Source organism: Erpetoichthys calabaricus, chromosome 13 (assembly GCF_900747795.2).
Source record: "Erpetoichthys calabaricus chromosome 13, fErpCal1.3, whole genome shotgun sequence".
Lineage (NCBI taxonomy): Eukaryota > Metazoa > Chordata > Cladistia > Polypteriformes > Polypteridae > Erpetoichthys > Erpetoichthys calabaricus.
The window spans coordinates 117,560,364-117,585,839 of record NC_041406.2 but is presented as its reverse complement, the minus strand read 5'-3'; the positions used below and the strand labels follow the sequence as shown (position 1 = coordinate 117,585,839).

General features: G+C 39.4%; 1 protein-coding gene across 1 annotated transcript in view; it reads left to right on the top strand.

Moving 5' to 3' along the window:
• Positions 1 to 1,429: 1,429 nt before the first annotated feature.
• LOC127530014 (227 kDa spindle- and centromere-associated protein-like) overlaps positions 1,430 to 25,476 on the top strand; it is a 29,311-nt gene continuing 5,264 nt past the window's right edge. Inside the window, exons 1-6 of the mRNA XM_051935572.1 lie at positions 1,430 to 1,482; positions 6,207 to 6,311; positions 7,080 to 7,184; positions 9,108 to 9,212; positions 10,901 to 11,005; positions 12,800 to 12,904. Coding sequence (XP_051791532.1) covers positions 1,430 to 1,482; positions 6,207 to 6,311; positions 7,080 to 7,184; positions 9,108 to 9,212; positions 10,901 to 11,005; positions 12,800 to 12,904 — 578 coding nt within the window. The remainder of the gene's footprint in view (positions 1,483 to 6,206; positions 6,312 to 7,079; positions 7,185 to 9,107; positions 9,213 to 10,900; positions 11,006 to 12,799; positions 12,905 to 25,476) is intronic.

Genomic DNA, 25,476 nt, shown 5'->3' with positions numbered 1-25,476 from the left:
GGTAACATTTTCAAAAAATTTGTGGTGATCTGTTGTGGAACAATCCCACTGAAGAAAGTAACAATGGCTAGGTCTGACCTCATTGCTTGTTTAGATGTGGCCTTCATAACAGTTAAAGCTTTAGGGCCCCAAAACTATAGGTTCGCCACCTGTGAAAAGAAAAATTCAGTACAATAGTAGTTTTCCTCTACATTCTTATCAATTTTAACAATTTATTTAACTTATTTATCAGATTTATTAAATTGTACCCATAAAAATATTAGATTTTTATGTCCAGAAAATAAAAAAAAAATTATATAGCTTTGAAACTGAGAAAATGCATCTTGAAAGTTTGATAATTGATATTTTTCTAAAAGATACACTTTAATGCATGCAATTTAAATTCTGTTATTTTGTTATTCTCTGTATTTTTAAAGGCAAAATCTTCTGGCTCTTTGTAGAATTACATTGTATTTCAGTACTACATTAGTGATTAGACAAACAAGTACTTAAAACAGCAGAATATACTTGCTACTGTTTTGAGACTTATAATCTATTTTAAATAGTGTATTTAACAAATACGAGGAAGAACTTCAAGACTTGAGGCAAAAAATAGACGAAAACATGAAAAATGTAGATATTCTCACAAAGAGGCGAGTGTGAACTAACTTGAATTTTAAATTATATATACTTCAAAATTGGACAAGCCCAAGGAGGTTTGAGGAACCTCCCAGTAGGCAAACAGTATGAGGGTAATTAACTGGTCCCAGTTCCTTCCATCCTTGCTGACGACCTTACGGAGCATTTGTTTGAGTGTCTTGTTGAATTTCTCTACTAAAGCATCAGTTTACCCAGAGGTTTTTAAATGCTTAATGTTGGGTCTGTCAGGACTTCTTTAGGGATGCCAGTCCGTGTAAAGACCCTGACAAGTTCCCATACAATATTTTTTGAATTAGCCACTCTCAAGAGGATGGCTTCGGGATGGCAGATAGTGTGGTCCACAATTATCAAAATATATTTGTGGCTTCTAGCGGAGGGTTCAACGGACCCGACAATGTCTACTCCTAGTCGCTCAAAAAGTGACATCACAAGAGGAACTACATCAGTCTTCCTTACTGCAAAGGGGAAAGAAGAAGAGAGAAATTGTTATTGCAGTGCGCCCCCTCATGTCTCAGCGGAAAATTACAATCACCTAGTCCCTTAAGCTGTTCCCGTAAATTAAATTCTGTTATTTTGTCATTCTGTATTTTTAAATCAATATCTTCAGACTCTTTGGAGAATTATTTCAGTACTGCATTAGTGCTTAGACAAACAAGTACTTAAAGCAATACAAATACTACTTTTTTTGTGGTTTATAGTCAGTTTTTAACGTCCAATACATTTTTCTTTCCAACAAAGAGAACTTAATGTAATAGAAAATTGTGAGAAATACAAAAAAGAACTTCAAGACATGAAACAAGAAAAAGATGAAACCATGAGAATCATAGATCTTCTCAGGAAGAGGTGAGTGTGAAGTAGCTTGAATTTGAATTTATATATAGGAGTTTTTTTAAGAATAACTTACAAAAATATATTATACTGTGTAGATTGTGATAACTCCACTTGTGCCATTTGCACAGAAACAATTGTCACAAACTGAAAGGACCACTGATCAAGGGCCAGGGCATCACTTCGATAAGCTCTATTTTAGTGTTGGTTGAGAAATTAAAAAAGTTAATAAAAAAAATGGCCACTGTCCTGAATAAAAAGGTAGCTGTACTTTCATGGAGTACAGAAAAGCTGTCTCTCTTCCATACAGGTCCTGAAATGAGCAGTCACTTCCATTGACTTGATTGAATATAGTGAGTACTCAGGAGGTGTTGTCTGGCACCTCCCTTGTGTTCCTCTCGGGGCTGTGTATGAAGGAAAAAGAGAAGTTAGCAACAGCACCCCCCTCTCGTAACTCACAAGACTTGAAGGTGTCTCCTAAGTGCTTGTGTGAGACAGAACATTATCTGTTGACTATTTGAGTAAACTTTGTGTTAGTGCTGGGCGGTATACCGGTTCATACCAAAAACCGTTTTTTAAATTTGTTATGATATGGATTCTTCGCATACCGTAAGACTGGTTTAAATTGCCTAAACAATGTAGCACAACGGGAAACTGCTTAAGGGGGGACCTTTATCACTGCTACACTGCTAAACAGGCATAAAACATAGTACATGCGGTAGTGGAGGTATTACACGGTGAAAGTGAACAGAGAACATTCCGAAACTGAAGCTGTAGCAGACGATAAAGTTGAACATGATGACACAGATTAACTTTTGCTGGAAAAAGGAGTCACGTCTGTTGTCTGGAGATACTTTGGATTTAAAAGGTTGGATGTGGACCATTATGTTCAAATGTGTGAATACTGTTTCTATACTACTGGATAATACTGAAAGCCAAGTTGTACTTGTTTTATTTTTTTCAATACTGTGTAATGTACCTGGGTACTGTGTAATTGTGTGATGACATGTTGACTTTATTCTCGACATTTCCATTTTAATCTCGACGCTTGTGAGAGAATAAAGTCGTCATGTTGACTTTATTCTCAACATTTCTACTTTATTCTCGCTGTTTATGTCGCGATTAAAGTCGACATGTTAACTTTATTCTCGTAATTTGTCATTAAAGTACATCGTAAACTAAACTTCATCTTAAAATGAATATTTAATTTACTAGATTTTCTCAAACCCCATCATAAGTTATGTAGCACATTAAATGCTTTGTGTTATGTTCCCCGAGCCATGTTAAACTGACTTCCTCTTGCACTAAGAGGAGGCGTAGGCAGCACACAGAATACATTAATTTCATGATATTCCTGCTCCCTGAACATTTAGAATGCTAAGATAAGTACTTGATATAATTTTCATGATGAAATGCATTAAAGCATGTATTAATCATGTGGGGGCACGGTGGTGTGGAGGTTGCACTGCTGCCTTGCAGCAAAGGAGTCCCGGGTGTTCCCTGCTTTGAATTTGCCTGTTTTTTCTGGTGGGTCAGTTTCCTTTCAAAGTCATATAGGATGTGGGGTTTTGTTATGCTATATTAACCCTGCTAGTGTATGTATTGCTCGTATTCACCCTGTGATGTGCTGGTGCCCCGTTCAGGATTTGCTCCTGCCTCGCACACAATTGCTGGGATGGGCGCAATCCTGAATGGATGGCATATTTAAACACGTATAACAAAGATTTTTTTAAAGTTCTGAACACTCCATGGTCTAAGTTTATAACTAGTTTTAATTTCACAAAGACATTTATCGTGTGGTGATTGGTTATGTGGAGAAAGAAAAAGGATAGGAACTGGGGGTTTGGTATGTCAGATAGAGACAGCATGCATGCAATAAAGAAAGCTTGCTCAGAAGAACATCCATTGATTTCCGTGTTCGTGTCTCCGACCACCAGATTACGAACCCAACATTTACACAATATTTAAGTTAAACCTGTGCGATACCCATTCATACATCCAGTTTTTTGAAGCCTGCCATAAAGTTTACACTGAACGTACACCTGGGGACCCCTTACTGCGAGGGAGCAGCACTACTGCCTCACTACCGTGCATGTTTAATACCTGCTTTAATGTATTTCATTATGAAAATGATATCAAGTATTTATCTTAGCATTCTAAATTTTCAGAGAGCAGGAATATCATGAAGTGAATGTATTCTGTGCGGCGATCACAGCTGGCGCCTCCTCTTAGTCCGGAGGAAGTCAGTTTAAGAAGCGCTTAGCGATTAACAACTGGGTCGGGGAACACAACACAAAGCATTTAATGTGCTACATTAACTTATGACAGGGTTTGAGAAAATCTAATAAATTAAACATTGATTTTAGGATGAAGTTTAGTTTACGACATTCTACTTTAATGACAAAATAAACTATGAGAATAAAGTGGAAATGTCGACTTTAATCTTGACATATAGTTTTTTTTTTTCTTCCCTGTGGAACCTAATATGCTTCCGTAGGGCTATACCACAAATAGCATTATAAATGCAAGTTGCAGTTTTATTATTTATGTATATAGCTTAGCTTGAAGCAAGGTCTATATTAATGTAGTTTGCCTAAATGATGGTTCAGTTATTAAAGATGTCTCACCAAGTTGCACTTGTTTTATTTTATTTTTATTTGGTGAATACTGTGTAATGCACCTGGCCTTGAAGTCTTGAAGTAATAGTATCATTACTGGAAGTTGCACTATTATTTATTTTATTGTTATTATTTATTAGTTTAAATATTATGCAGTTTAATGATGGTAAAGTTGTTTAAAAAGTCACTTTAACGTGTCAGTGGACAGAGATTGTTAACATTAACAGAAAGTGCAGTTGGTTTACAAAACATATTTACTCTTTATTCCTTTTCTAAGACATGTTCAGTGCAATACAACTTTTGACAAGCACCTCTGAATATTTTACTAAGTCTAAATGCCTCTTTGGATGGTTGAAAATATGTTGTCAAAATTTTATCTTAAGTTGTTTGCAAAATTTGTTCAATAAAAAGGTTCTATATTTTGACTGCAACTGTCATACAATGTGATTCCTTCTCTTCATTAGTGCCACCCCCTTGAAAACTATCACTATATGGGGCCATGCAAACCTGTATTAATACTTGTGTGCACATTAAAATGTTTTTTTGTACAATACTCATGACAGTGGAATAGGTTATTCTTAGCCAGTCTACTGTAGTAATTGCAGTGGAAAATGAGGTTAACATCCACTCATGCATGAGAAAAAAATACCGTAGAATACCGTGAAACCGGTATAATTTTGAAAAATACCGTGATATAGAATGTTGGTCATACCGCCCAGCACTACTTTGTGTATTTGATTTGACAATTAAAAAAATAATTCTCTATCAGAAATTAAATCCAGTATTTATGTACAGAATAGTAGTTCAGTACTGGCATCATGGTGGCGCAGTGGTAGCACTACAGCTTTACAAGAAGGAGACCAGAATTCATGTCCTTGGTGCTCCTTGTTTGGAATTTCGATGATCTTCCCGTGTCCGTATGGGTTTTTATACCTACAGTCCAAGGCAAATAGGTTAGTTGGATTTGCATTTCTATATTCACACTAAATGGGTATGTGTATGTTTACACTGCAATTGGCAAAAACCCTCTCCATGTATTGTCCCTGACTTCTCCCAATTGCTTGCTGGGATAGGCTCCAGCTCCTGAACAACCCTACTCTGCATAATCAGGTATAGAAGAAGGATAGATGGTTCAAAACTATATTAGTATCAAAAGAAAAAGGTCCTCAAATAGGCCCAAACACATTTCTCACTGTAGTACACTTTTGATCAGGTTTAAACGGAGTTATTCATTCTTTTGTATTTTTATAGAAAACTGTATAACATTATTTCCCAATAAACAGAAAACCATATGTGTCCCTCAGGGATCATTAGCTCCTCAGATGGACTATGTTTAATAATGGGAATTGCAGTATGGAAAGGTTGTACCACTTTCAGTGCCACCTCACAGCCAAAATACTAAATTCAACAACCCATCACTTCAAGGATTTTTCCACTGATTTTAGTCTACATTGCTTAAATCTCTTGGGTGTCTACTGTATGAGAAAAGGGTTTTAAAACCTCTATATGTAATGGTTAAATGTTCAAAAAATTTCTGGTGATCTGTCGTGGAGCAACCCAATTGAAGAAAGTAAGAATGGTTAGCCTGACCTCGTTGCTGGTTGAGATGAGGCCCTCATAACAGTTAACAATTTAGGTCCCAAAACTGTAGGTCTGCCACTGTATCTGTGAAAAGAAAAATTCAGTACAGTAGTACTTTTCCACTAGATTCTTGTCTAATTTTGACGAGTTATTTCAGGCTTTCTCACATGCTATTTAAGTTATTTACCAGATTTATTAAATTGCTCCCACAAAAATATCAGATTCTTATGTCCAGAAAATAAAAAAAATTATACACCTTTGTAACTGAAATTGAGAAAATGCACCTTGAAAGTTTGAAAATTGGTATTTTTCTAAAAGATACACTTTAAAATATGCAGTTTAAATTCTGTTATTTTGTCATTCTCTGTATTTTTAAAGGAAATATATTCTGGTTCTTTGTAGAATTATTTCAGTACTGCTTTAGTGCTTAGACAAACAAAGTACTTTAAACCACAGAATACAATTACTACTGTTTTGTGGCTTATAATTTATTTTTAAATGATGTCTTTAACATTCAACATAACTTTTTCTCCAACTAAGGCAACTTACTTTGATAGAAAAATGTGACAAATACGAGGAAGAACTTCAAGACTTAAGGCAAAAAAGAGATGAAAGCACGAAAAATTTAGATATTCTCAGAAAGAGGTGAGTGTGAACTAACTTGAATTTTAAATTATATATAATTCAAAAGGGGAGAAGTCCAAGGAGGCTTGAGGAACCTCCCAGTAGGCAAAAAGTATGAGGGGAATTAACTGGTCCCAGTTCCTTCCGTCCTTGCTCACCATATTACGGAGCATTTGTTTGAGTGTCTCGTTGAATTGCTCTACTAAACCATCAGTTTGCAAGTGGTACCCTGAGGTTTTTAAATGCTTAATGTTGGGTCTGTCAGGACTTCTTTAGAGATGCAAGCCCAGGCGAAAACCCTGACAACTTCCCATACAATATTTTTTGAATTAGCCACTCTCAAGAGGATGGCTTTCAGATATCAGATAGCATCGTCCACGATTATCAAAATATATTTGTGGCCTTTAGCGGAGGGTTCCAAGGACCCGACAATGTCTACTCCTAGTTTCTCAAAAAGTGACGTCACAAGAGGAAATACATCAGTCTTCATTACTGCTAAGGAGAAAGAAGAAGAGAGATTGTTATTGCAGTGCACCCCCTCATGCCTCAGTGGAAAATTACAATCACATAGGCCCTTAAGCTGTTCCCTAAGCGCACGCATGTGAAATCTTTAAATTCTGTTATTTTGTCATTCTATCTTTTTAAATCAATATATTCAGACTCTTTGGAGAATTATTTCAGTACTGCATTAATGTTTAGACAAACATGTACTTAAAGCAATACAATTAGTACTTTTTTGTGGTTTATAGTCAATTTTTAACATCCAATACATTTTTCTTTCCAACATAGAGAACTTAATGTCATAGAAAATTGTGAGAAATACAAAAAGGAACTTCAAGACATGAAGCAAGAAAAAGATGAAACCATGAGAAACATAGATATTCTCAGGAAGAGGTGAGTGTGAACTAGCTTGAATTTTAAATTATATATAGGAATTTTTTTAAGAATAACTTACAAAAATATATTATATTCTGTAGATTGTGATAACTCCACTTGTGCCATTTGCACAGAAACAATTGTCACAAACTGAAAGGACCACTGATCAAGGGTCAGGGCATCTCTTCGATAAGCTCTATTTTAGTGTTGGTTGAGAAATTAAAGAAAATAATTAAAAAATGGCCACTGTCCTGAATAAAAAGGTAGCTGTACTTGCATGGAGTACAGAAAAGCTGTCTCTCTTCCATACAGGTCCTGAAATGAGCAGTCACTTCCAGTGACTTGATTGAATAAGTGAGTACTCAGGAGGTGTTGTCTGGCACCTCCCTTGTGCTCCTCTCAGAGTTGTGTATGAAGGAAAAAGAGAAGTTAGCAACAGCACCCCGTCTCATAACTCACAAGACTTGAAGGTGTCTCCTAAGTGCTTGTGTGTTTAATTTGACAATAAAAAAAATACTCAATCAGAAATACAATCCAGTATTTATATATACTGTATAGAATAATAATAATAATTCTTTACATTTGTGCAGTGCTTTTCTTACTACTCAAAGCGCTTTCCATGCAGGGTTGACCCGGGAAGCAAACCCGGGTCTCCTAACTGCGAGGCAGCAGCACTTCCACAGCATGGTGGCACAATGGTTGAACTACAGCTTAACAAGAAGGAGACCAGAATTCAGGTCATTGATGCTCCCTGTTTGGAATTTCAACCTTATTCCTGTGTCCGTATGGGTTTTTATTCCCACAGTCCAAGGTATATAGGTTAGTTGGATTTGCATTTCTATATTCACCCCAAATGGGTATGTGTATGTTTACAATGCAATTGGCAAAAACCCTCTCCATGGATTGTCCCTGGCTTATCTCAATTGCTTGCTGGGATAGGCTCCAGCTCCCCTTCAACCCTACTTTGTTTAAGTAGGTATAGAAGAAGGATAGATGGTTCAGTACTATATTAGTATCAAAAGAAAATGGTCCTCAAATAGGCCCAAACACATTTATCACTGTAGTACACTTTTGATCAGGTTTAAATGGAGTTATTCATTCTTTTGTATAATTATATAAAACTGTATAACATTATTTCCCAATAAAGAGAAGAGCATATGTGTCCCTCAGAAAGCATTAGCTCCTCAGATGGACTATGCTTAATATTGGGAATTGTACTATGGAAAGATTGGACCCCTTTCAGTGCCACCTCAGAGCCACAATTGTAAACACAACAAAGGTTTTTCCACTGATTTTAGTCCATATTGCTCAAAGCTTTTGGGTGTATTCTGTATGAGAAAAGGGTTTTAATACCTCTACATGTACTGGTTTAATTTGTAAAAAATTTGTGATAATCTGTCGTCTAACAATCCCACTGGTTGAGATGAGGCCCTCATAACAGTTAAAGCTTTAGGGCCCAAAAATATATGTCCGCCACTGCATTTGTAAAAAGAAAAATTCAGTACAGTAGTACTTTTCCTCTAGATTCTTGTCTAATTTTGACAAGTTATTTCAGGCTTTCTCACATGCTATTTAAGTTATTTACCAGATTTATTAAATTGCTCCCAGAAAAATATCAGATTCTTATGTCCAGAAAATAAAAAAAACAAATGATATAGCTTTGAAACTGAAATTGAGAAAATGTACCTTAAAAGTTTGAAAATTGATATTTTTCTAAAGTATACACTTTAATAAATGCAGTTTAAATTCTGTTATTTTATCATTCACTGTATTTTTAAAGGAAATATATTCTGCTTCTTTGTAGAATTATTTCAGTACTGCTTTAGTGCATGGACAAACAAGTACTTAAAGCAGCAGAATACAATTATTACTGTTTTGTGGCTTATAATCTATTTTTAAATGGTGTCTTTAACATTCAATAAAACTTTTTCTCAAACTAAGAGACATTACTTTGATAGAAAAATGTGACAAATACGAAGAAGAAGTTCAAGACTTAAGGCAAAAAAGAGATGAAAGCATGAAAAATCTAGATATTCTCAGAAAGAGGTGAGTGTGAACTAACTTGAATTGTAAATTATATATAATTCAAAAGGGGAGAAGTCCAAGGAGGCTTGAGGAACCTCCCAGTAGTCAAACAGTATGAGGGGAATTAACTGGTCCCAGTTCTTTCTGTCCTTGCTGATCACCTTACAGAGCATTTGTTTGAGTGTCTTGTCCACTAGTTTGCGAGTGGTACCCTGAGGTTTTTAAATGCTTAATGCTAGTTTATCAGGACTTCTTTAGGAAAACCAGTGCATTCAAAGACCCTGACAAGTTCCCATACAATATTTTTTGAATTAGCCACTCTCAAGGGGAGGGCCTCGGGATATCAGATAGCATAGTCCACGATTATCAAAATATTATTTGTGGCCTCTAGCGGAGGGTTCAACGGACCCAACAGTGTCTACTCCTAGTCACTCAAAAAGTGACATCACAAGAGGAAATACATCAGTCCCTCAGAGTGTCCCCTCATGTCTCAGCAAAAAATTACAGTCACATAAGCCCTTAAGCTAGGGGTGTCCAACTCTGGTCATGGTGGGCTACAGTGGCTGTAGGTTTTTTATTCTATCTTCTTAATTAGTGAGCTGTTTTTGTGCTGATTAACTTGTTTTGCCTTAGTTTTAATTTACATGACTCAGACCCTTTAGTTGTTTCTTTTTTCTTAATGAGCAGCCAAGCAATAATGAGAGACAAAGCAAGCCGCCACATGACCAGCTAACACGACAATAAAGAAAGGTGAAGGTCTTGGTCATTTTGGTCTGCTCAGGCAGTGCAGGATTTACGTATAAGCTACACAAGCTATAGCTTAGGGCCCCCGCCTTCTTGGGGGCCCCCAAAACAAATTGTCTGAGTGAGCAATTGTCATATGTACTTAAATATACTACAGCATTATTTGTCCCAATCAGGCCCGGCCTTAGGCATAGGCGAAGTAGGCGACCGCCTAGGGCCCCGGATCGACTCCTTGGTCTAATTTTCACGCATTTCACAGAGCTTCCAGGGGGGCTCAAGCCCCCTTCAGGGGGTCCCTGGACCCCCCTTTCGCCTAGGGCCCCATAATACCTAAGACCGGGCCTGTGCTCAGGTCACCAAAACATCTTGACGGCGGTCTTAGAAAAAATAGAAAATCAACAGTCTACTCTGGCAGAATGAGCGCAGCAATAAGTCATGATATTTAGTAACGGCTTTAATTAATAGCAAGAATTGGCTTCTTATTAAGAAACTGGTTGGATTGAAATTGGCTGCAGTTTGACATTCCAATTTAGCTGGTCATCTGTTGGCTTGTTTCTCCTCTCATTTCTGTCAGGCTGCCATTTAATGAAGAAACAAATCATTCAGAGGGCTGATTCCTTAAAAACAGGCCTATTAAAATGAAGAGAAAAGGAGTTAATTAGCGCTGAAAACTGCTCATTGATTAGGAAAAGGGTTAGAATGAAAACCTGTAGCCACTGCGGCCCACCAGGAACGGAGTTGGACACCCCTGCCTTAAGTTGTTCCCCAAGCACATGTGTGTGACAAGTTTAAATTCTGTTATTTTGTCATTCTGTATTTTTAGAATCAATTTCTTCAGGCTCTTTGGAGAATTATTTCAGTACTGCATTAGTGCTTAGACAAACATGTACTTAAAGTAATACAATTAGTACTTTTTTGTGGTTTATAGTCAATTTTTAACATCCAATACATTTTTTCCAACAAAGAGAACTTAGTGTCATAGAAGATTGTGAGAAATACAAAAAAGAACTTCAAGACATAAAGCAAGAAAGAGATGAAAGCATGAGAAATCTAGATATTTTCAGGAAGAGGTGAGTGAGAACTAATTTGAATTTTACATTATTTAGAAGTGTCATTAAGAATAAGTTACAGAAAAATATTATATTCTATAGATTGTGTTATCTCCACATGTGCAATCTGAAGAAAAACAATTGTCATAAACTGGACAGATCCTCCTCGGTGAGCCCCATTTTAATGCTGATTAGGAAACTGAAGAAAATAGTAAAGAAATGGTTACTGCTCTGAAAAAGGTCGTTGTGCTTGTCTGGAGTACAGAAGTACTCTGTTTCTTGCATACAGGTCCCAATGAGAAATCACTTCTGTTGACTTCATCAAATATATAGTGGTGGCCTCCAGAAGAGGAGGGGCCTCCTTGAGTACTCAGGAGGGGTGGTCTGGCACCTCCCTTTTGCTGCTCTTAGGAGCTGTGTTTGAGAGAAAAAGAGAAGTTAGCAACAATGCCCCACTTGTACCTCACAAGAGTCTTCAAGGTCTCTCCAAAGTTTTCGTATGTGACACATTGAAAAAAATTGAGGTCATTTCTTCTATCACCATATCCTCAACAAGACCATCTTCACGCATTAAAAAAATTTAACAGCTGATTTGAGGTGCTTCAGTCTGCTCTATTACATACACATCGCCATTTTCATCTTCTGAGTTTTTTGTTTTTATTATGTGTGAGTAAGACAAACCATTTCAAAAATACAAGGCTTTTCTTACAAATACAGTGCAGTATAATCAGTTCAGTTCATATTTATTGTTATATGTACCAAAAAACAATGAGACTCTTATGTGCTCTTTTCCCCACACTGTCAATTGTTGTGCATCTCGCTCTGTGGGCTTTGTGGAATAACAACAGAGAATATAATGGCCTGTTGTGGTGGGGGGGATTCAGGATTGGGTTGTCATAACTCACCCACAACGACCACTGCAAGAATACAAATGAGCAAGAAACATATCCTTACCTCAATAAAATTGCACCAAGAGTTTCTGATAAAATGTATTATTTCCAGTTTACTTCTGTTGTTACAAGTATGGTTCAGAAAACACATTTCCTTAAACTGAAACCTTTTGCTACTTCAAAGTGGACATATTCAGAAAGTTTTAAGGTTTTTCCTTAGAAAGGAACCCCAGTACCCATTGGTTTTATTATAAAATGCAAGAACAAGCTAGTTATTTTTTGATTTGTTAATTGATAACGTATGCTTCACTTTAGAACACAACATCATGTGGCAAACTACTAAATACTTTGATTGAAAAATACCAAACCTATTCTTATTCTTATTCAAATAAACGATTATGATTAAATGGTATACAGAAGCATGTGTTGTCTTTTCTTTTGGGAGATTACACAATTGGTACAGTTGCCACACAGCTCCAGAAAGATCAAGTTCTGTATGGAGTCTGCATGTTCTCTCACTGTCCCCATTGACAGTGGATTTTTCTGCTACTCCACATTTCCACTTTGATGCACAAGATATCTGTATTAAGTTAACATTAAAATTCAATGTATAAAATGTAAGATGGTGTTCAGGTGGGGGTTGCCCAGTGATGGAATGGTAGTTCTTGCCTTGAACTTGATGCTGCTAGTATAGGCCCAGCATCCCACAACTTTAAACTGAATTTAGTGGCTGACGTAAACAAATTGATGGATGTGTTTATCTAATCCTCTATTACTCTTGGATCTGTAATATTAATATACTATATTATTGGATTAAAGGTGTTTTATGAGTAAATAAAAATTGCTATTCTTTACAATGCTATAAGCAAGATATGAAATTGTAAATGCACTTTTGTTCATTGGATACATTTTCTTTCATGATAAGTCAAGACCTCAGCAAGCAACTCCAGAAAAACCACCAGAATAAGCTACAAAAATTGATGCTGGAAAGAGATGACCTGAAGCGAAAACTTGAAATACAAGAAAAAAGGTACCCAAGAATTAAAGATAGTAATTTCATGAAAAATAAATGAAAATATGCATTAGTAAAAAGTCTCTTAAATGACAGATTGGAACTTTCTTGATTAAGCAAGTCCCTTTCCTTATATTTGCTATTAACTGCTTTTCCTTAATTGTAACCATCTATGTTTTTAGAATATAATTAGATCTTCTTTTTATTTATCAATTATGAGTTTAGAATTAGACCATTTTAATGTTGTAATTAGATTTTTTTATATAGTTCAAAATGAATTTTGAGGAATAATCTGTTTTACCTCCAGTATTCCTCTACTTTATCACTCTTAATTTCCTTTTTAATAATATTCAATTTTCTTACAGATTTCTTTTTTTAATGCATTTGCTTGACTGGAAGAGCAAATATTTTTGTTACCTCCTAGCATGTACAGTAGATCCCATTCCACTTTTTGGTTGTAGAGAAAATTGCATTTCATTCCTGTACACCTTTGATTTTTATCTCTATCTTGAACTCTCTGCACTCTCTGTAGTCTTCTAGAAGCCATTGCCAGTGATATAAAGTATACAGTACCTCCACAACAGGCACAGAAATGGAAGTGCGGTACTGTAATGACAACGTATTGTGTATCGGGCAGTGATCTTAGTGTCATGTATTGAATTTAGAGCTGCACAAAAAGAAAAGTCCTTTTAAACACACTTTATGCTTGAACTTGAAAGAAAAAATACTAAAGTCTTTTAAAGGCACAGAACAGTTGTCTCTTAATAGAAGTTAAAAGAATTCTAAGGCATCTTCCTCAGTGTTATTGAGCTGCAGAGGGGCTGTGGCCACAAGCACCAGTCTGTAAGAGAGAAAAGCCAGCCATGGCGTGAAATGCATCTATCGGCAATACCCAGCAGTAAAGCTCTCTGTTACCATGAGATATGAGACTTGCAGAAAGCTTCATCTATAAAATCAGAATCTTCTCTGTAATTAAATCAGCTCTAAAAAGTGAGAGCACAGCCTGATTGCTCACATTACCCATGTGTGTATGTTGATGAATATGAAATGCTGCTTTAAAAAGAGTGAATATGCCTTAGGGTTAGTTTAATTCAACACCCATAAAGGGATGAAAGTGCAAAACCTTATATTAGATTAGATTAGATTAGATTACATTAGATTTTTATTGTGTCATAAACTGCAAGAGCACACTGAAATACTTGGATACAGAAATGTATATAAATTAATTAAGATAATAAGGTGATGTCCATCCATCCATCCATCCTCTTCCACTTATCTGAGGTTGGGTTGCGGGGGTAGCAGCTTGAGCAGAGATGCCCAGACTTCCCTCTCCCCGGCCACTTCTTCTAGCTCTTCCGGGAGAATCCCGAGGCGTTCCCAGGCCAGCCGGGAGACATAGTCCCTCCAGCATGTCCTGGGTCTTCCCCGGGGCCTCCTCCCGGTTGGATGTACCCGGAACACCTCACCAGGGAGGCGTCCAGGAGGCATTCTGATCAGATGCCCGAGCCACCTCATCTGACTCCTCTCGATGCAGAGGAGCAGCGGCTCTACTCTGAGCCCCTCCCGGATAACTGAGCTTCTCACCCTATCTTTAAGGGAGACCCCAGACACCCTGCGGAGGAAACTCATTTCAGCCGCTTGTATTCGCGATCTCGTTCTTTCGGTCACTACCCATAGCTCATGATCATAGGTGAGGGTTGGAACTCCTCCACTTGAGGCAGGATCTCACTCCCAACACTGAGAGGGCACTGCACCCGAGGACCATGGTCTCGGATTTGAAGGTGCTGATTCCCATCCCAGCTGCTTCACATTCAGCTGCGAACCGATCCAGAGAGAGCTGAAGATCACGGCCTGATGAAGCAAACAGGACGACATCATCTGCAAAAAGCAGTGACCCAATCCTGAGTCCACCAAACCGGACCCCTTCAACACCCTGGCTGCACCTAGAAATTCTGTCCATAAAAGTTATGAACAGAATCGGTGACAAAGGGCAGCCCTGGCGGAGTCCAACTATCACTGGAAACGGGTTCGACTTACTGCCGGCAATGTGGACCAAGCTCTGACACCGGTTGTACAGGAACCGAATAGCCCTTATCAGGGGGTCCGGTACCCCATACTCCCGGAGCACCCTGCACAGGATTCCCTGAGGGACACGGTCAAACGCCTTTTCCAAGTCCACAAAACACATGTAGACTGGTTGGGCGAACTCCTATGCATCCTCCAGGACTCTGCTAAGGGTGTAGAGCTGGTCCACTGTTCCGCGACCAGGACGAAAACCACACTGTTCCTCCTGAATCCGAGGTTCGTCTATCCAACGGACCCTCCTCTCCAGAACCCCCGAATAGACTTTTCCAGGGAGGCTGAGGAGTGTGATTCCTCTGTAGTTGGAACACACCCTCTGGTCCCCCTTCTTAAAGAGGGGGACCACCACCCCGGTCTTCCAATCCAGAGGCACTGTCCCTGATGTCCATGCGATGTTGCAGAGACATGTCAACCAAGATAGCCCTACAACATCCAGAGCTTTGAGGAACTCCGGGCGTATCTCATCCACCCCCGGGGCCCTGCCACCAAGGAGTTTTTTGACCACCTCAGTGACCTCAGTCCCAGAGATGGGGGAGCCCACCTCCGAGTCCCAGGGGCTGCTTCCTCATTGGAAGGCATGTAAGTGGGATTGAGGAGGTCTTCGAAGTACTCCCCCACCGACCCACAACGTCCCGAGTCGAGGTCAGCAGCGCACCATCCCCACCATATACAGTGTTGACACTGCACTGCTTCCCCTCCTGAGACGCCGGATGGTGAACAGCAACCACCAAAGCCGCATTCCGCTTGGTCTGCTGGTATCTATCAGCTGCCTCCAGAGTCCCACAGGACAAAAGGGTCCGGTAGGACTCCTTCTTCAGCTTGACAGCATCTCTCACCGCCGGTGTACACCAACGGGTTCGGGGATTGCCGCTATGACAGGCACCGACCACCTTACGGCCACAGCTCCGGTCAGCTGCCTCCACAATAGAGGCACGGAACATGGCCCATTCGGACTCAATGTCCTCCATCTCCCTCGGGACGTGGTCGAAGTTCTGCCGGAGGTGGGAGTTGAAGCTACTTCTGACAGGAGGCTCTGCCAGACATTCCCAGCAGACCCTCACAACACATTTGGGCCTACCAGGCCTGACCGGCATCCTCCCCCACCATCGAAGCCAACTCACCACCAGGTGGTGATCAGTTGACAGCTCCGCCCCTCTCTTCACCCGAGTGTCCATGACATGTGGCCACAAGTCCGAAGACACGACCACAAAGTCGATCATCGAACTGAGGCCTAGGGTGTCCTGGTGCCACTGCACATATGAACACCCCTATGCTTAAACATGGTGTTTGTTATGGACAATCCGTGACGAGCACAGAAGTCCAATAACAAAACGCCACTCGGGTTCAGATCGGGGGGACCATTCCTCCCAATCACACCCTTCCAGGTCTCACTGTCATTACCCACGTGAGCATTGAAGTCTCCCAGCAGTACGAGGGAGTCCCAAGAAGGTATGCTTTCTAGCACCCCCTCCAGGGACTCCAAAAAGGGTGGGTACTCCGAATTAATGTTCGGTGCATACGCACAAACAACAGTTAGGACCCATCCCCCCACCCAAAGGTGGAGGGAGGCTACCCTCTCGTCCACCGGGGTAAACCCCAATGTACAGGCTCCAAGTCAGGGGGCAATAAGTATGCCCACACCCGCTTGGTGCCTCTCACCGGGGGCAACTCCAGAGTGGTACAGAGTCAAGCCCCTCTCAAGAAGATTGGTTCCAGAGTCCAAGCTGTGCATCAAGGTCAGCCCGACTATATCTAGCCGGAATTTCTCAACCTCGTGCACAAGCTCAGGCTCCTTCCCCTTCAGAGAGGTGACATTCCACGTCCCAAGAGCCAGCTTCTGTAGCCGAGGATCGGACCGCCAAGGTCGCCGCCTTTGGCCACCACACAACTCACACTGCACCCAACCTCCTTGGCCCATCCCATAGGTGGTGAGCCCATGGGAAGGGGGACCCATGTTGCCTCTTCGGGCTGTGCCCAGCCGAGCCCCATGGGTGCAAGCCTGGCCACGAGGCACTCGCCATCAAGCCCCACCTCCAGGCCTGACTCCAGAGGGGGGCCCCAGTGACCCACATCCAGGCGAGGGAAAACACCGTCCAAATGTTTCATTCATCATAGGAGGTTGTGTTGAACCGCACTTTGTCTCATCCCTCACCTAGGACCAGTTTGCCCTAGGTGGCCCTACCAGGGGCATAAAGCCCCGGACAACAGAGCTCCTAGGATCATTGGGACACGCAAACCCCTCCACCACGATAAGGCGGCAGTTCGAGGAAGGGTAAGGTGATGTTAAATAAACAAATAAATAGAAGAAAAATGGCCTAATGTATGTAGTGCATCTTGAATGATAATCTTGCCCCATTAACCCGGCAGCATATGTTTAGACTGTGAGAAGAAGAAACAAGAAAACTTTTAATTTCCCTCAAAAAAAAATAGTATTACAATTCTTACTTAAGAGAAATGAAAAGCAACATGGCCTTTGCTGCGCTCATGAAAGTTAAAAAAAAGAAAAATAAAAGAAGAAGGTCTCGATGCATGCTCAATAATCCAGGTAAGGAAATTCTAGAAAGTTGATCCTGTTCATCTGGACATAGTTTTTTTTTTTTTTTTTCCGAGGGAGATACGTTACATCACTCATCCATGTGACTTCCTCAGTCTCAGTTGACTGCAGGTTTCTCCAACCTTATAAACAGTACCTTTGATTAATGACCGCAACTAGCACCATTGACGAACAATGGGTCATGTGATCAATGATATGCAAATCACCAGGTAGCAGAGGAAGTTTGATCAACTTGTGGTGCACCAGAAACATCAGCATATGATAGGGAGTGGCCTCTACAGCCAACAGAGAGAAGGATGCCAGGCACAAACCGAGGATTTGGATAAGTGGGTGAAGAATCTGTCTGACAGACAACTCACCCAAGCAGAGAAAAACATCCTTGCTAAAGGGTTAAACTTTGCTGTCACACCGAAACAAATCCCGCTAGTGGAGCTGATGACAGCCACAGAGTCAGCAATCAGAAACAACAACATTGCAGATGTGGAAGCGGAGCAACTGCGGATAAACATTTCGGCATGTCTCAGCAATGCTAAGCCCCCTGCACTCAATATCAGTATTGAGGAGAAGAAGGCTCTCATGACACTCACTAAGGCACAACATCATCCTTCCAGTAGACAAGGGGAGGTGCACAGTGTTGCTAAACTAGATGGACTATCATGAGAAAATTTTGTCTCTGCTTAGTGACAAAAACACTTATGAACCCCTAAAACAAGATCCAGGTAGTGGTTACAGGAAAAAGGTGATAGATTGTCTCAAGCAGTTAGTGCATGACAACACTATTGACCGGACCTCATACCACAGATTATACCCAGGGGAAGCTACACCAAGTCTGTATGGTTTACCGAAGATACATAAACAGGATGCACCGTTAAGACCCATTGTCTGCATGATCAATTCGTCTACATATAACATCTCAAAGTTCCTGGCCGCTGTCCTCAACCCGTTGGTAGGCAGCTCAAAACATCATATTCAGAACACTTTGGATTTTGTAGAGAAGGTGAGAGATGTCATTATGGAGGCAGGTGAAACTATGGTCTCGTATGATGTTACATCTCTATTCACTTGCATTCCAGTTACGGAAGCAGTGGAGGTGGTCTATAAGAGATTACAGGATGAACCCACACTCAGTAAAAGGACCACTGTCAGCACCGACCAAGTGTGCCTGCTCTTGGAACTGGGTCTTCAATCCAAATATTTCATATACAAAGGCCAGTACTACAGGCAGAAACATGGGTGCGCCATGGGTTACCCAGTTTCACCTATTGTGGCCAATCTGTATATGAAAGAAGTGGAAAAGAGGACACCACCGAGCCATTGGTTCAGGTATGTGGACAACACCTGGATGAAAATCAAATCTCAGGAGGTACCACAATTCACTGACCACATCAACTCAGTGGACAAACACATCCAATTCACCAGGGAGGACATGAAACGTGACAGGCTAGCTTTCTTAGATTGTGAAATTGCCATCAGCAATGGGGGACATTTGCAAGTTGATCTGTACTGTAAAGCAACATCATACGGATCAGTATTTAAGGTTTGACTCTCACCATCCACTAGGGCACAAAATAGGTGTCATCAGGACTCAACAACACAGAGCAAACACCATACCACAGACACAGCGGCCAGGGAAGCAGAAGAACATCATATCAAAAAGGCCCTGAGAAAATGTGGTTATCCCAGCTGGACTTTTGTCAAAGCAGGGAAGACACCTAAAGAATGCTCTAAGCAATCCAGAAGAGAGGAAGGACAACTGCTGCCTAAGCGAAAACCTTTGGTGATCCCTTATGTGTCAGGAGTATCGGAACAGCTGAGACGCATTTTTTCAAAACACCAGGTCTTGGTGGCTTTCAAACCCCAAAACACGCTATGGCAAAAATTGGTCCACTCCAAGGATCGGGTGACCCAGCACAGACAGAGTATTATAGTTTACGCAGTTAAGTGCCAAGAGGCTTGCAGTGAATTATACATCGGGGAAACCAAACAACCACTGGTGAAGCGGATGGCACAACACAGAAGAGCTACCTCGTCAGGCCAGGACTCCACAGTCTTATTTACATCTACAGGACAGTGGTCACTCTTTCATTGATGAAGATGTGCACATCCTGGACAGGGAGGAACACTGGTTTGAGTGAGGAGTCAAGGAGGCCATTTACGTGAAAAAGGAACAACCATCTCTGAACTGAGGACGGGGCCTAATGGTACATCTTTCACCATCTTACAATGCTGTGATTGCAGCCATTCCCCAACTCTCTGTGAATGGTACTCATGGCCATTGATCAATGGACAATTTGAATATCATTGATCACACGGCCCGTTGTTAGTCAATGGTGCTAGCTGCAGTCATTTATGCAAAGGTACTGTTTATAAGGTTGGAGAAACCTGCAGTCAACTAAGACTGAGGAAGTCACTTGGATGAGTGGTGTAAAGTATCTCCCTGGGAAAAAAAAAACTATGTCCAGATGAACAGAATCAACTTTCTAAAAGAAGAAGGGTCTTTGTACAACAGGGAAAAGAAACATATAGTCTGAAATGAAGTGACACATCCAATTCTTAACTAAAAGCCTCAGGCCCACTAACTAACAACAAATATGCATTTTAACAGGATTGTTTAATCCCACTTTTGTAGAGGCTAGACGGTAACTAATGTGTATTGTAAAAGATTTACCTGATTCTAATATTATTTTAACATGATTTTATTGTAAATCTAAAAAAAATCTAATTTTTTTCCCTTTCAGACACAAAGTCCTTTAATTAATTTTCAAAGTCAACTCGTAGTTGTTTTTTTAATCTACAGTATATAAATAAAATAAAAGAGTGGATGCTTAAAACTCTTGTTTTCACTGAATGAAAATATGCAACAAAGATGAAACATTGAGTATCAGCAGAGAGTGTCATGCATATCAAAGCAAAATCTTATATGTTTGGAACTTCACTGGGTCTTGTAGTATAGAATTAATTTTGTAGGTATGGTTCTGTAATTTGCTGTTGTGCTAAAAATTCATTGCTATACAGTACATTAGAAGACAGACAGAAGGCCATTGGGTCACCACTGCCCTCCTACTGTCGTAGGCCAGCCAATAAAATTTATTAATGCCTGGCAAAGCCAGTAGATAAACTGTTGAAAAACATATTTATGTGCTCATAACAGAAAACGTGTCGGTTGTTTAATCCTAAAAAAAAAATATTCAAAATAAAAAACTGTCTTTCCAGGCAGCTAAAAGTGACACCAAATGTTTAAATGCAGCAAGGTGTCAATTTGTAACTTTTAACTCTGACTTGCATAGTATCAACAGTTGATCTAATTCTGCATTCTGCAGAAGGTATCCAACGTGATTCTTAATGTTTTAAAATAACAATTCTACAGGACTTGATTGAGTTACGTCTTGCATCATAATGATGCTTCTCTACTTGTTTACATCTTGCAAGTCCCCTTGTTATTACTGATCCATTAGACAACCATACTGCGGTGGGTTGGCACCCTGCCCGGGATTGGTCCCTGCCTTGTGCCCTGTGTTGGCTGGGATTGGCTCCAGCAGACCCCCGTGACCCTGTGTTCGGATTCAGCGGGTTGGAAAATGGATGGATGGATGGATAGACAACCATAAATTTATTGCAGACTCTTCTTTAATCAGCACAGCCTTGTAAAGAGCTGCCATTTATTCAAGTGTCTTGGCAGATTTTCTTGCCCATTAAATATTCCTATACTTCAGTTTTTAATTTGTTTTACAATTCTCTGTTTGTATTCTTAAGGAAATCCCAGTGTGTAGAAATATGAAGAGACACAGGAAAGGGTTGTGGTTACTGAAAGGATGCCACATATAATACAAGAAGTAATAAACAGTGAACAGCTGTGTGCAAAATTATGACCCACACAGGTCATTAATCAGATTAGGTCACTGCTGGTGCCTGATGTAGCACACAGACGTGGGTCCCATTACTGATTGCTGACTTCTGGTGATGAGGCTCTTTATATATTGTCTTGGGAGGAAGAAGCAGGACTTCAGGGTTGCCGGGGAAGGAACTGGCATCAGTGCTGTTGTGGGTGAACAGTCCTGGACATAAAACAGGAGCAGGTGATATCTCTCTCACTCAGAAGTGCTATTAGCTTTTCTCAAGCCTTGTTGTGGACCCCTAGGTGCTCATGTTTGTTCCTTTAGTTTTTGGGTACGTTTTTAGCTTTTTTTTTATTTGTGAGATTAGAAGAACTTTTAGAGTTCTTGTGTTTTTTATTTGAATTTGGCATTTTGCATTTTAGTTTTCTACATGCTACTAGTTTTATATTTATATTTGCAGCATTTTCATGTCATGTATAGTGATTTCTGAAAAAAATGGTATAACATTATATTACAGTAAATCAACTGAAACAGAAGGGGTACAAAACTAAAATTCCATTATTTTCTGTGACTTGACTGAAACACAGGAATCAAACCAAAGTGCAGTGGTGCAGTTGCTGAAAATACTCAGTTCATAAAGACGAGTTGTGAGTCTCTACTGGAAGTCAAATTCAAGATGAACATCTTTTTCTTGCACAAAGTAGTGGAGCTTTCATGTGCTCTTATTCAGTGCAAAATGGCAGGCTGAAGAAATCTACATAACATATCTAGAAAGCATTTCAATTACACCAATCTACATGTAAATAAAGGTATATGTTTGCAATATTCCTGTGCCATCCAAAGATCCCAAAATTTTTAATCATTAAAAGGTTGTAAATATCTGGTTCATGGTATAAGACTTCTTATAAGTAGAGAACAAAATAAAAGTTAAAATGTTTTATGAGATCATGTATGTTTATAAATGTTCTGATACAAATGAAGACAGGATATCTTAGTTTAACAGACAGGCATGCAGTTTCAAGCATTTTTTTTTTGTTTACAGCATCTATTGTGGTAACATGCTCTGCTGATGTTGATAAAAAGTAATTTCAAGTTCCTATCGAAGACATTTTTAGTGTTATTGCAGGTGGAAGGAGTGCAGTTTGGTGTAAGGTTTGGGACTGGACTCTTCCCTGTCTCCTATATTCATATTCAGATTTTCCTTGCCCCAATTTTCTATGGTCACCTATTGCTTTGCAATAATAATTGGTCTACAGTCATATGATGAGAGGGTCAAGAAAAATAAAAGGGGTAGCTGGGTTTTATTTCTTTGCTCAGGCATTAACCTTAGCGCAACTTTGTCTTTTTTGACTATGATGTCTCTCATACCCACCTACCATTTGAATACATTTGCCTGCCTTGTGTGTTTTTAACTACTGCTTTCTTGAACGTATGCTTGGGTTATTGATTTTCATTACATATTTCTGCTTATAGCTCCACTCCTGACTTTTTGTCCAAAGCTCTGAGCATGTTGTCCATTTAAAGGTGTAGCTTCAAATTGGGTTTTTGCATTTTACCTATCACTAACATTTTAAAATGAGTCTTGAGAAGATGAAGAAAATAAATTTTTTTTTCTAACATTTTATTGAATTTATTAAAATCAAACAACATTCCATATAAGCAAGTCAAACTTACAAAAAGTCAACCGCCACCCATGAGAAAGAGGTCAAGGCCCACATAGAGAACCTTTAATAGTAGAAAAGATAAGTAAGTAAATAAATAGAATAAAAAGGGGAAGAGAATCCACTTCTTCAATTTAAATGCTTATTCTAAAATATCATTAATTAGATCCTGCCAAGTTTTAAAAAGGTTTTGCATAGATCTGCTAAGTGAGTATTTAATTTTTTCCAATTTCAAGTAGTATATAACATCAGTTACCCAATGACTGAAAAGAGGTGAGTTAGGATTCTTCCAGTTCAGTAAGATAAGTCTACGTGCCAATAGTGAAGTAAAGGCAACTACAGTTTGTTTGTCCTTCTCCACTTTAAGCCCATCTGGAGGTAAACCAAACACAGCTGTTAGTGGATTAGGAGGGATTGTGACACCAAGGCTGTCTGAAAGGCATTTAAAGATTTTGGTCGAAAATGATGTTAATTTGGTGCACGCCCAAAACATATAACACAATGAGGCTGGAACTTGATTGCAACATTCACAGGTTGGATCTTGCCCTGTAAACATTTTGGACAATTTTAAATGAGGCAGATATGCTCGGTAGATGATTTTAAGTTGAATAATTGTGTGCTTTGCACATATGGAGCTAGAGTGAATTCTGTGCATTGCTGCCTTCCTATTCTTTTCCGAAATGTTGAGTGAGAGATGCTTTTCCTAATGTACTCTGGGATCTTTAAAAGAGAGGGACTTTAAAATGTTTTTATATGTTAGAGAAATCCTGTCTGAGTCCTCAAGTCTGATCAATATTTTTCCCGGAGTAGAAGTAGGTGGTTGGAGAAGAAAGTCAGGCAGGTTTTGTTTAACAAAGTTTCTAATTTGGATGTAGTGAAAGAAATGTATTGCTGGAAGGTTAAACTTGGAGTGTAATTGTTCATAGGATGCGAAGACGTTGTCTATGTACAGATCTCTAAGTGATTTAATCCTGAATGTTTTCCAGACATTGAAAGCTGTGTACATTTGAGAGGGAGGAAAAAGGTGGCTTTCGTGCAAAGGTGCCACAAATAAAAGCTTCTCTGTCTTAAAGTACTTCCTGTATTCATTCCATATTCTGAGTGAATGAAGCACAATTGGGTTATTAGTAAATTGGCGACAGTTTGCATTTACTGGGGTACAAAGCAAGGAATATAAAGAAGTGCTGCAGGATTTTATTTCTATTGCGGACCAGGCCTGTGTATATTCATCCATTTGTGTCAATGTCCAGGTTTTTATAGCTTGTATATTTGCCGCCCAGTAATAAAACTGAAAGTTAGGTAGAGCCATGCCACCTTCTGCCTCAGGTCTTTGTAGGGTCGCCCTTTGGATGCCTGGATGTTTTGAATTCCAAATAAATAAGGTTATGATTGAATCTAACTTCTTAAAAATGATTTGTTGATGTATATTGGAATGCTTTGAAATAGAAAAAGTAGCTTTAGGAAGGACATTCATCTTGACAATGTTAATTCATCCAGCTAAAGTGAGATGAAGGGTAGACCATCTATGCAAGTCTTGCTTAAGTTTTTCCAAGCAGATGGAAAAATTTTGTTGAAAAAGAGCTTTATGTTTACTTGTAATGTTTAACCCTAGGTATTTGAACTCATCTGCAATTATAAAAGGGAAGGTGTCCAATCTAATATTGCGTGCTGGAGAGTTCACTGGAAAGAGCACATTTTTATTCAAATTAATTCTGAGACCGGAAATCTTTTGAAATTCTGTTAGTGCTGTTAGGACTGCAGGCACTATATATATAGTACCATATCATCTGCATATAGTGAAATTTTCTGTTATCTCATAAGCATTTTGACAGTGGCTGTACGGCGATTGCAAAAAGCAGTGGTGACAAGGGGCATCCTTGTCTAGTACCACGTTCTAGTTTGAAGTAGTCTGAAATAATATTGTTAATACAAACTGAAACTTTTGGACTTGTATGCAGCAGTTTAATCTATTCACATATGTTTGGGCCAAACCCAAATTTTTCCAATATGGGGAAAAGGTATTTACATTCAACCATATTGAATGCTTTTCCTGCATCCAACAATAATATCTCCGGGGTGTTAGAATTTGTGGGTGACGAACATTGGAAACTAAATATCTGCCTTTAATAAATCCAGTGTGGTCTTGTGATATTATCGAAGGAAGAACTTTCTCAATCCTACTGGCAAGGACTTTGGAGAGTATCTTAACATTGTTATTCAGAAGTGAGATTGGTCTGTATGATTCACATTGTAATAAATCCTTACTGCCTTCTTGAACGTATGCTTGGGTTACTGATTTTTAATTACATATTTGTGCTTATAGCTCCTCTCCTTCTTATCCAAAGCACTGAGCATGTTGTCCATTTAAAGGTGCAGCTTGAAACTGTATTTTTTCATTTTACCTATCACTAAAATTTTAAAATGAGTCTTGGGGAAAATGAAGAATTAGTCTGCAGC